The following is a 12,637-nucleotide window of genomic DNA, read 5'->3' on the forward strand; positions in this document are numbered from 1 at the left end:
CAGACAATTTACTTAGTGGGAAATTCTATTTAACATGAGTAATATAATGCAGATTAGAGATGTTTTTTGAATTTTGATCTAATACAGTCATGCACCACTTAATGAGGATATGTTCTGGGAAATTCACCTTTAGGCATATTGACATTGTGTGAACATTATAGAGTGCACTCACACAAACCTAGATGGTATAGCCTACTGTACAACCTAGACTACATGGTATTGGTATAGCTTACTGCTTCTAGGGTATACACCTGTACAGCAAATTATTGTACTGAAGACTTTAGGCAACTGTAACTCAATGGTAAGTATCTGTGTATTTAAACATAGAAAAGGAACAGTAAAAAGTATGGTGCAAAAGATAAACCATGGTACACGTGTACGGGGCACTTACCATTAATGGAATTTGTAGAACTGAAAGTTGCTCTGGGTGGGTCAGTGAATGAATGGTGAGTGGATGTGAAGCCCTAGGCCAATGATGGTGAACCTTTTGAGCTCGGCGTGTCAGCATTTTTGAAAAACCCTAACAACTCTGGTGCCGTGTCACATATAGAAATTTTTTGATATTTGAAACCATAGTAAAACAAATATTTATATTTTTGATATTTATTTTATATATTTAAATGCCATTTGACAAAGAAAAATCAACCAAAAAAATGAGTTGGCGTGTCACCTCTGACCCGCGTGTCATAGGTTTGCCATCACTGCCCTAGGACCCCACTGTATACTGCTATAGACTTTATTCACACTGTGCATTTAGGCTCCACTAAAGTTATAAAACAACATGAGATTAAACCAAGCACAAGAGAAAATATGCAGACAAGAGGCATAAACAGGAGGTGTATGAGGCTGACATAACATGGTATTCTCCTTTACAGGGAACTTTTTTGTTTAATAAGTAAAAAAGGATACATTCTAAAATAGTGATAAGAAGTATAGCATGATAAATACATAAACCAATAACCTATTTATCATAATTACCAAGTATGTACTATACATAATTGTGTGTCTATACTTCTATATGACTGGCATTGTGGTAGATTTGCTTACACAAACATCACCTCAAACACAGGAGTAATGTGTTCTGCTCTGATGTGATAATGGCTATAACATCACTAGGCTATAGAACATTTTCAGCTCCATTATAATCTTATGAGACCATCATTGTATATGTGATCCATCATTCACTGAAATATCATTATATGGTACATGACTGTATTTTATATATGAGAGAGATGAATTTTATAAGAAGTCAAACACAGTGATGCCATTTGCTATGTTTTATTTTACTATTAGCTTGTTAAACATAACATGCAAATAATAAAAAAAGAAACATACATAAGATTTTAAAGTGAAAAATAATTCTAGAAAGTTTTTCTAGGTAACTATATATATTCTTAATACTAACAATTCTTCTTTAAATGTATGTGGCTTCATGAATTTTGTTTAGTATTTCACAAAATCATTGGTCTCAAAATTTACCACCTGCTTTTCAGCTGAACAAATTTGAGCATATTAAGATAATTTGATTAAAGACAGTAAACATCCATAATTATGTATTCCATACTTTTGGGCACATTAAGTTAACATTTAGAGATTATAAAACTCGGCTGACTTCCATGCAAACAGTAAAAGGCTTTGCACATCATTTGACAGTGAGATGTAAAAAGCACTAAATTTACAATTAACGCATTGTTTGTTGTATATGTGTGAGCATGTGTCGTGCTTGTGATGAAATAGGCCTGCTTTTCATCTTTTCTTTGTAAAAAAGTAGTAAAATGTTTACAAAACATTTTCTCTCAGAATTTAAAATTCATGGAAGTAATAAACAACAACAAAAATGGACACTATGAAAACCAACACACAAAAATACAAGCATAAGATGTTGCTCCAGGATACACCTCAATATAATTGAAATTAATTATTAGTGATAGTGATTTCATTTGCTACACGTAGACATTCATACATATTAGGTGGCAGACTAGTTTGGGTGATATTACGGTTGCCATCCAAGCGCAAATGCTTGATCTTGGAGTAGGATAATGGTCCCAGGATCTTACAGAAGCTCTTTACTTCAAGCTCTGGAAAATAAAGAATAAAAGATTTTAATAATATTTTCTTTTTTATTACATGGCTTAAAATAGTCATTAAAATTTGTCCAAGTCCATAGTAATATCTAATAGGATTTATTCCCCCTCTGCCCCCTTTTTTGAAGTCATTTGTTTGGTGTATATTTGAATTCGAAATTACTAACGAAATATTTCAGACTACCAAATGATACAAAAATATTTAGTAAAGTAATTATGGTGGGTCAGAATGGTCAATTAAATTTTTCAAATAATGATATTTAGTGTAAGTTCTTAGATCAGAAAGACTAAGTGCATAATACTATCTAAGAATTTTTAGAAATATTTAGACTGATGATATGTAAAATTGTGCTTTTGTATGAATCATCTCGCCAATATAAGCATCCTGAGCTTTTGCATCTGGAAATTTGAAGGGTTAACTAGATGACCTCTAAAGTCACACATCATGACAGATTCAAAGCTCCAAGGCAAAATCCAAGTCATGGAATGACCATCATCTGAGCCACGTCCTTTCCTGTGGTTAGAAAGCTGCCACAAGAGAAAAACTGACTTAGTTTTTAATGGAAACAAAGATTGTTACTAGATTGCATGGTTTATGTGTGTACATAGAAGCTGTCTATGTTTGCTCAAGTCTATTTCAGATTAACCTTATCTATTCCTTTGTCCTGATATTTTCTTTTATTCTCAAATTCTAATCAACAGTGACTTCAATGGAAGCCCAAACACACTCTGCTCCTTACCTCTATGATGCTGTCTTAAATAAGTCATTAGTCAAATTGCAGAGATCTTTGTTATGCTACCTACCACTAAGGAAGTATGGAACAATGGGATAAAACATGGCCTTAGGCCTAAATTCATTTTCTACCTTTGCCATTTACCAAATGGGTGACTTTGGAATATTGATGTGGTCTTCTTGTCAGACATAATATATCCATCACACTGTGTTGCATGAATATTAAATCAATTAAGGTATGCAAAGCACCTCACAGAGTGTTAGCACATAATATACATTAAATAATTACTGGTACCCTTTAAATTTTGTGGGTTTTTCTCTTTCAAATTATGTCACCATAGAAAGGTCTGTGATTTAAGCTAGTGTCTTAGACTTGCAAGTCTGAAAGATGAGAAATAGTTTTGGCTATAGATTTTCTAATAGTAGAGAAACATAAAGGGGGTCTTTTATCTAAGAAAATGTAGACAATTGATATACATAAGTATTACATGGCACAATAAACTAAGTCAAAGAAATGCATGCAAAGACAAATGGCAACAATACCTGCAAGGTACACCTGGTATACCCAAATGTCCAGGTCAAGGAAGGAAGGGCGGACACTATTCATTTCCAAATGGCCAGATATGCGGGGCACCGTGGTTTCCATCTCAGCCTGGCACTGAGTGCCTGTCAGCATTTCGCCCATAAACCACCTTCCCCATTTCCCACATTGGCTCTTCCTTCTCACACTCACAATGCGGCCTTATTGTCACCCCTCCAAATTCTCCTGCATCTGTAGCTCTTCCCTTTCTTACTTCAGAGAATGAGGTGACCCTGCCCCTGATGCTAATCTCCACCCACCATGTCTAACAGGATTTCTTCAGCCCTCAAATCCTAAAACATCTTAAATCCCATTAGTATGTTGGCTAATCTAAGTAGCCATACTCTTAACCAAAGATGTTTATAATGTGGGATCCTATATGGCCAGATAGTGAGTTTTTTACTAGAAACCATTATAAGGGTCCAGCTCTGATAGCTTGACTGTGTATTGTATGATAAGCAAGTTTTCTGGATATAAGAAAAAGCATGTGGCATTTTAGAGTTGGCAATCATGGTCTCCTTCATGAGATCACCCTCACCACCCTAGGCGTTACAGGAAACTTGTAGAATTACAAATTATCATGTTAATAAGGCACAGTGCAATTTTTCTAAAAGGAATATCAATATTTTCATCCAGTATGACCAGACAACCAACTTTCATGGCATAAAGGTGCTCAATTTGAATAGATTATTTAGCAGATACAATTGTTTATGTGTGAATCAGTGTTTCCCACTTGATTTTTCTTTTAGCAAGTTTGTCCAAGACCATTGGTTTCTCTTCTGCCAAGCTCTGTTAAAGAGAGAGGTGGGGGACGGTAAATGTACATTTCCCACCGAAATCTGTATTGCTCAAATTGAAAATGCCCCAGAAGACAAGAAGAGGGCATAAATAGTCCAAGTGGACCAGGTCAAACTCCCACCCAGAAAATAAATGAAAAATAAACTGTATCATCAAGAGAAAGGGAGGAGAAACTGTGGAAAAATCCAATGTGGTGGAGGGTTGCATATAAGAAAAGGAACTCTGTAATACTATTTTTAAAATGTTCCAAATCCTTATCATGTACCTTCCCTCCTTAATCTTCCTCACAGTCTCATAAGAACATTGGGAAGCCACACACACCATAACAGGGATAACAGAGATAGATGATGGTCATGATTGCAGAATACCATGTTGAGTCCCAAGTAAAGATGTCAGAGAAGACCATGAGGATATCAGGGCTGCTCTGGGGATAAGCCAGAGGGAGGCTTGAAAGCCTCTGCTAGCCATGCCTCTTCAGCACTCATTTGCTCCCCCTTCAGCTAGATCTTGCCAAGAAATAAATGTAGGACACAAATCTACGTCATGGAGAAGGCAAATAGTAGATAACTATCAAGCGATGACACAGCAGGATTAATTAGCCCAGAATATTAAAAATTGAAGAAATTAATGATTAAATTCTATGATCCTAATGGTTTATCTGACCACTCCAAAGAAAGGCCAGATATTGGATAAATGACTAAGCTACAATTTTCTATATTTGAAAATTTCTATACTTGAAAGGGGTATTTTCTTGGCATTTTAATTAGTTTTTTAAGTGGAGCCAGATGCAATCAATATTTCTGTTGCACAGCTTACGTGTTTAAAAACATACGGCTACATCCATCAAACACAAACACAGCTTTCTACTTACTTTCAAGTTGATTGACCTCCAGGTAATAGTTTTCAAGGTGTTCATTGACAGTGGGTATGTTTTTTAGCTTATTATAGGAGAGATCCAGCTCAAGCAGAGATGATATATTAAAAGAATTTCCAGGTATTCCACTATCGGCCAATTCATTATGAGATAAACGCAGATACTGCAGTCCCTTAAAACGCTTGAAATATTCATCAGGGATGTTGCTGATCTTATTGTTGTCTAAGTAGAGAGTTAGAAGAGATGTTGGGAGACCAGAAGGCAGTTTGGTCAACTGATTGAAGCTCAAGTCAAGGTACTCAAGCGACTTAAGACCTTTAAAAGAAGCTGAAATATCTTTCAGCTGATTGTGCTGAAGATGGATGAAGGTCAGGTTCACCAGTCCATCGAAAGAGCCGAGCTTTGTGATCTTGTTATGACTGAGCTGCAGGTCCTCCAGAGATTTGGGGAGTGGGCCCACGGATTCTGTCAGGTTGTTGTAATTTATATGCAGCTTCTTCAGTTGTTTCAGTTTAGAGAAGGTTCCTTTTAATTTAGAACTTTCTAGAAGGTTATGATCTAGAATGAGCCACTGTAGATCGGTTACATTTTCAAAGGCCTTTTCATCGATATGGTCAATCTGGTTATGCCTCAGGTAGAGGTACTTGATTCCAGGAGGCACCATTGGCACGCTTTTCAATTTCAGCTCATCACAGTACATGGCCGATGGATAGCTTGCAGGGCAGTTACATTCTGGGGCGCAGTTTGGAGATAATTGCCCATACATTGATAGGGGAAAATCATAGTCATCATAGTATTGGCCGCTGGCACCACTGATTAGTGCTAATAGCAGAGTAAATGCACTGAGATTCATTTTTGGCGAATGCTTTGAATCCTAAGTAAAGTGGAAACATATAATAAAATAGTATACTTTAAGTAAGTGAATGAATATTCAATTTACAATGTTAAATTTATTAGAAAGATGTGTATTTTATTGTTTTTTTGATGAATCTAAGGATGTCTTTTTAATTTTTATTTAAGCATGAGGTTTAAGATGTGTGTGTACAACTTGTGAGGAGGTGAACAATTTAGGCGTAGATTGCATACACACGCGCCCCCTACTGGGCAAGCCAGGCCTAACCTATCCAGTCAATCTCTCCAGGTCCTTCCTTAATTCAATGATTTCCCTTAAGAGGTGTCTGGGTAGTGCCCTTTGACCACCATGCTAAAACACTACCTCAGAACATCCTTCAAAACCACAAAAAAATGAAAATTAGGAGACAATTGTAAACTGTACCTTTTACCCTAGCATTCAACATCATTAAAATGTCTCATTAAGAAGACCCTTACTGGGAACATGAGCAACCTGTGGTTTTGCTGGAAGGGAAGCTGTTCTTAACTTGTGTGGCCAGAGATGGAGGGTGGCAAGGTGGAGGGATATGGGAGGGGGGAGTACATTCCTTTAAAAATGTATGGTTATTGTTGTTGGTTCTAAGGGAAGGTAACAGAATTCTTAGTAGGGTGTGCATGGATATTATTTCAACTTTTGTTTAGCATTCTAGACTTTCAGGCACATTACAAAACTGTAATTCTGAAATTAATATTTAGTATATAAGTTTTAGTAAAACTAATGTTTATTAATCAGAAAAATGTCACAAATTCTAAAGATTTTTAAACCTAGAAAGTGATCCAACTTAATAGAAAAAAAGATATTCTGTTCCAAATTTTGAATTAAAGTTTTCCTTTCTGTCAATGACTCACAAGTTCTCTACCTTCTTCATGCCAAAATTTAAGAAGGCATGGTTCACTTATTTGGCTATTAGTGCTCTTACAGAGTGGAAGTGGGAGAGATCTGGTCATTGAGCAAAGTCTGTATTTTACAGTGGCATTAGGAGCCATGGAAGAATGGATAAAATTGAGAATATAAATTAAAAACAATATGTAACAATGATCTAGGATGAACATGTTTCCAAGGTGAGGCTCAATAAAGTATTTTTTAATTGTTTGGAGAGTACAAGGTCAGAAATTTAGGTAAAGGATAATAGCATACAAGAGTTGGACTTTCCTAGAGTGAAAGCTATGGCTGAGGAGAAATTGGTAACTCTGAGAGGGAAATCCTTAATGTGAAGCACCATCTACATGCCATAGGCAATAGATCTTCCTGTGAGAAGTATGGTATAAGCTTTTGGATCTAGGGAGTTTGGGATAAGTAGGATTTTTAGTTTTAGGAAGTTTAAACACCTTTGCTTTAACGTGGAATTGCAAGGCACTTTATTTTAGCAGATGAAACACTAAAAAAAGGTGTTAGAAACACTGATAGCTAACACTATGTAATTTGTAACTAGATTTTTACCTAACTTATTCCCCAAGATAATGATGGAGTCATTTAATTTAGTTGACAAGACTTGGCAATGAGCATAATTAATATTGCAATCTAAGGTACAGTATGTTAATGTAAAGATTTGTCTTGCTTTATTAATAAGCTTTGAATTTATTTTATTTCAGTATACACTAAAATAGACATGGTAACTATAATGGATTGAATAGTAATGAAAAACATGCTTTCATATTTTTTGGCAGAATGAATCCAAAGAGAGTTTGTAGCTGTATAAGGACTCCACTATGAAGCAAAAGTGCACTTTATTTACTTTCCTCCCAGTTTTGGCAAATACCTGTGGTTATAGAGGAAATGCTTTTAAAAAAAAATGTTTCCCAGAATTTCTTCAAAACATATCCATTTTAAAACATACATCCAAAAACATCTTTAAAATTAACAAAATAGAAATAAGTAATCCAAAAGAGGGTCTATGTCCTTAAGCTCACATTTTATAACAACATAAAATATTTATGGCAAATTGTAACGAACTACAGTAATATGTATGTGGCAAAAATATTTTTAATACTGCTTAAAATGACCTTTCTTTGCTGCAAAATTCATTGTAAAAATACTAACATATATAACTCATTAGCATAAAATAACAAATATTTTCATTGCCATACATTTTCACTGTCTTATTTAAATATTTTCTCATTCCAACCCTGAAACTTTTTATAACTTCCTTTGTCAAGCAACACAGCATATATTGTAAAACCTTTATCTTAAATCCATAAGACATGGAAAACATATTAAGAAAAGTGTGAGAGTAAATGCTCAGAAGTATGGATTTGCTGTTGAATAGCAATTGGCAAAGTTGCTCTAGAACTTTTTCTGTTCCTGTTACAATAAACACTGTCCCAAACAGTCAGCGTCCCCAGTGCTATAGTTAAACAGCACTTACCTTACAGTCTTGACTCTGCTTTCGTTAATTCTTAAAGCAGATGCAGTATGGACAAGAATCCACCAATATATGCTGTAAACTCTGTCAGGGCGGAACTGGCTGCCAGATTCTTAGTGATACAAGAGCTGAAGGGGGGAGACCCAGCCCAGTCACGCCAGACTCTGAATGGAGTTATGTCATTGTGGGATCTTGTGGTGTGGCATGTGAATGCTCTGTTCGCTAATGAAGTGCAGGTGGACTGGTGAGCAAGGACAGCCCAGTACATTCCATATGGAATGGGAGAGCGATACGTGCTTAACTAGCCCAAATGTCATAGCTTTTCACCAAAAACTGAGTACTGCTGCAAGGGAGGCAATCTAGAGTGAAAACATTTTTCTCACAAAGCTCTTCACTTCTGTAAGCTGTGGCAAAAATTAAATGTGACTCTCTCAGCCAACTGTCATGTTCATCTAAAGGTCTCATAAAACATAAACAGAGTAATTTCAGGAAAATGCAAATGAGCAGACTCAGAGGAATTGAATTCTTTTTGCCTATTACTCCTGAAATCTATATTGATTTATTAGTACTAACAATTTTTGGCCAGGAGAGTAACTTACATTAGTTTCTGAAATATAAAAGTGCATTATTTACAGCCTAATACAAATGATAGATATCAACCTCTCCAGCTTCTAATATTAAGGAGACATGCTTTATGCTTTTCAGGTCTGGAAACAATCGGCAATGTTCTGCCTGTTTCTCATTTTGTGGACTTAATTTAGGAATTCATCCAAAATCTTACTTAGGGATAGTATTCTATAGCTTACTGCCAAAAAGCATAAAAGAGCATAAAAATGTATACTACAATATCACAGAGCAATGATCTTTCACTCTGTCACTGCATGCTAGGGATATACTTTTCAAAACTAAAAATTATGCAACATTGTAATCTCTCCAAGGCCTGGTTTGATATATCTTTTGTTGTCAGTTTCTGATGCATGCTTATAGATCTACTCATTTGCTTGTCTATTTCATTTTGTGGTTGTATCAGCTGGATTTATAAGAGGTTTTTTTCCTCCAAAATTTTCATTTATTCAGGTTTATGAGAACTCTTAGAAATAGATATTTTAATATAAGTTGTCATATTGTAAGAATTTTCCCTTTAAAATAATTTAAATATGTCATTTTTAACTATGAAACCTATGAAAAACTATTTAATTTTCATTACCACTAATGTTTTTGCCTGAAAAATTAATATTGGGGTAAATGCCTTATTTTTGTCATAGAATCATTAGAAAAGAAATAACAATTTTCTTGAAAGCAACATAGAATGGTGAGGTGATTCATAGTATATTTTATTATTATATTAGGAAAGTTATAGAAGACCTTAATTTTATAATATAGAAAATGAAGAAATCAAGAAAAAAGACAAAATGATTAATCACATAATTAAGAGGCTCAGTTTAAGAGGATAGTTAAATAATTCTAAACATTAACTTTGAGTTTGTCAAATTATATAATCTGAATTTTTCTTTAAAACATTCTAGCTATCTACTCCTAGGACTTTTCTTTAAAGAGCAATAACATTATTTTTCTAAAATTTAAGCTTTAAAATCCATATAAGTATTATTAATACATTTTCAGTAGTGGCAATGGAGACTCAGAAATTCTAAATAATTTGCTAAACGTCAACTAACAAGTAAATGGAAAAACAAAATCATCAACATTTTCAATTGTTGAGAAGAGGGTGACAGGATAGAGCTGAGACACGATAGTTAATATAATCAGTTTGAAATATTTTATCGGCAATATTTTAATTGATTTTTTATTTTTTATTTATTTTATTTTTTTAATATATTTTATTGATTTTCCACAGAGAGGAAGGGAGAGAGATAGAGAGTTAGAAACATCGATGAGAGAGAAACATCGACCAGCTGCCTCCTGCACATCCCCTACTGGGGATGTGCCCGCAACCCAGGTACATGCCCTTGACCGGAATCGAACCTGGGACCTTTCAGTCCACAGGCCGACGCTCTATCCACTGAGCCAAACCGGTTTCGGCTAATTGATTTTTTAGAGAGAGAGAAAGGGAAAGGGAGAGAGAGAAACATGTATGTGAGTATGAAACATTGATCTGCTGCCTCCTGCACACCCCATAACTGGGATCAAGCCCAAAATCTGGGCATGTCCCTGACTGAGAATTGAACAGCATGGGACAACACTCAACCAAATTACCACACAGGCCAGGGCTGCTTTCTTTATGTGTATCACACACACACACACACACACACACACACACACACACACACACACACAGAGCCACCTCTGCATTTTAGACCTCTGGGTGACATATGAGCTTTCCATCCTGGTACATGGAGATTCAGGTCATTTGTGGTAATGAAAGTGAGAGGTTTTATCAATAACCAAGTTTAAATGATTGAGTTGTTCCTTAGCTCACCAACTGGATTCCCTCTGTTACCTGAGGCCAGCAGGGATGATGAGCACCATTATGATGACTTTTACCCACCTCATTCTGAGTCCTACCCTGGATTTGTCAGACCCCCCAATCCACCACAACGTGACTGTCCCATTTGCCATAACCATTCTGATGCAGATTCTGCCTGTTCCAGGCTAGCTAGTGAACTCCGAAAAGTCAGTCCTGGAATAGGAAACAGTAGAACCCAGATTTTGTGGAAAGATAGATACAGATTAGAAACTTTCTGAAGCAACCTGCCAGGAGTAAAATGAAAAAAATAAAAGTAACTTGACAGGTTAGGTGTCTTCATTTTAAAAATTCAGGAAAAGACACCATGTGTATAATGCAATTGGCATAAGTCCTGGCATGACAAAAGGGATTGATACATCAAAATGCTTAATGTCTTATAGGTGTTGTTAGTTATTATGCATTGAGTTATAGAACCAAAGGTTTTAAATAAATCTCAGAGATTATCTAATCAATGGGGTATTAAACAAATTCTGTGACAGGTCTTTTTATTCTCATGTGAAAAACTAAAGTTAACGTGTTACCAGTAATCCATCCAAACTGTGGCATTGTTCTGCATTTTGGGGAAAAGGATGTCAATCCACGTTTCCCTGCACTCTGTGCACAGTGATATGTGACTGCACCCACGTAAGTGAAGTCCTCCGAGAGCATAGAACATGATGAAACAGAATGACAATTCCCTATTATTAGAGGAGAAAGTTCTATTTTAATTATCTTATATATTGGGGTTACAAACTCAACTTTTTCTTATTACAAATTACATAAAAGTAATTTGTTTTAGCACATTTGCAAAATACAGGGGAAAAGAAGAAAATAAAAATTTTAGCACATTTAGAGAATACTTACAGGAAAAACATTAAAACAAATACTCTAGCTCAAAGGTAACAATGTTTCTGTGTTTTTTATTATGGTGTGAGTATGTATACATACAAACTCACACTTTGGTTATCACAATAATATTACAATATTATGTTTATGGTTTTGTATCCTTTTCCACATAACAACTAGCTGTGGACACTTTTATATATCATTAAATATTATTCACTGATGTCATTGTTAATCCTATATACTGAAAGGCCAGTGACTGAACGGCAAAATGACCAGAACTACTGGTTGACCAGTTGCTATGACCTGCACTGACAACCAGGGGGCAGACACTCAATGCAGGAGCTGCCCCCTGGTGGTCAGTGTGTTCCTACAGTGGGACAGCTGATCAGGATGAGCAGCCACTCAGAAGGCAGGATGAGCGGCACTCCCATAGCAGGCCAATCCCCTCAGGCCACGTCCCGCTACCAGTGCACAAATCCCGTGCACTGGACCTCTAGTTAGTAGATGAAACTCTATTATATAGATGTACCATATGTAGTGTTTATTTTTTAATATTACAATGAACACTTGCTTTCTCTTATAATTTGTAAACCACTATCATATACAATAGAATTTTATTCTTCAAATTAGTTACAACTAATTTGTATCCTCTGCTTTTGTCAATAGACATTTTAAATGAAAATACCATTTTAACAGTGGTTTATAATTTCAAACCAGACAATAAAGAGTGGATTAGAATTTTCTCTCTCCTCACATCAATCTTAGTACCATTCTTAATTTCAGCATTTCTTTTGAGCCATGAAACTAGCTTTCATCCTCATAGTTTTTATGCTCATATGGATGTATATTTTAAAACTCATTCTATAATTGATTTCATTTCTCCTGGCATTTTACATAAAATATATTTTCAGAATTATCAATAATAGGCTTTATTCTACTATTGCATTCATTCATTTGCATTATAAAAATAATATACTTGAATGGCATAACACACTGACATATTT

The 12,637-nt window shown here is 35.3% G+C and overlaps 1 protein-coding gene across 1 annotated transcript; it reads right to left on the reverse strand.

The window, feature by feature from the left end:
- Window positions 1–1,262: 1,262 nt before the first annotated feature.
- On the reverse strand, window positions 1,263–8,537 carry LUM (lumican). Its single transcript, XM_059683767.1, has 3 exons — window positions 8,327–8,537; window positions 5,067–5,943; window positions 1,263–2,078 (listed from the first exon to the last, which is right to left on the reverse strand). The coding sequence occupies exons 2-3, from the start codon at window positions 5,920–5,922 to the stop codon at window positions 1,915–1,917; spliced, it is 1,020 nt and encodes a 339-aa protein (XP_059539750.1). The 5' UTR covers window positions 5,923–5,943; window positions 8,327–8,537; the 3' UTR covers window positions 1,263–1,914.
- Window positions 8,538–12,637: the final 4,100 nt, after the last annotated feature.

This window comes from Myotis daubentonii, chromosome 2 (assembly GCF_963259705.1).
Source record: "Myotis daubentonii chromosome 2, mMyoDau2.1, whole genome shotgun sequence".
NCBI lineage: Eukaryota > Metazoa > Chordata > Mammalia > Chiroptera > Vespertilionidae > Myotis > Myotis daubentonii.

Coding starts and splice junctions, on each gene's coding strand:
- LUM (XM_059683767.1), bottom strand. CDS start 5,922: ATGAATCTCAGTGCATTTACTCTGCTATTAGCACTAATCAGTGGTGCC. Junction 2,079..5,066: donor GGAGGTCAATCAACTTGAAA/GTAAGTAGAAAG, acceptor TTTATTTTCCAG/AGCTTGAAGTAAAGAGCTTC.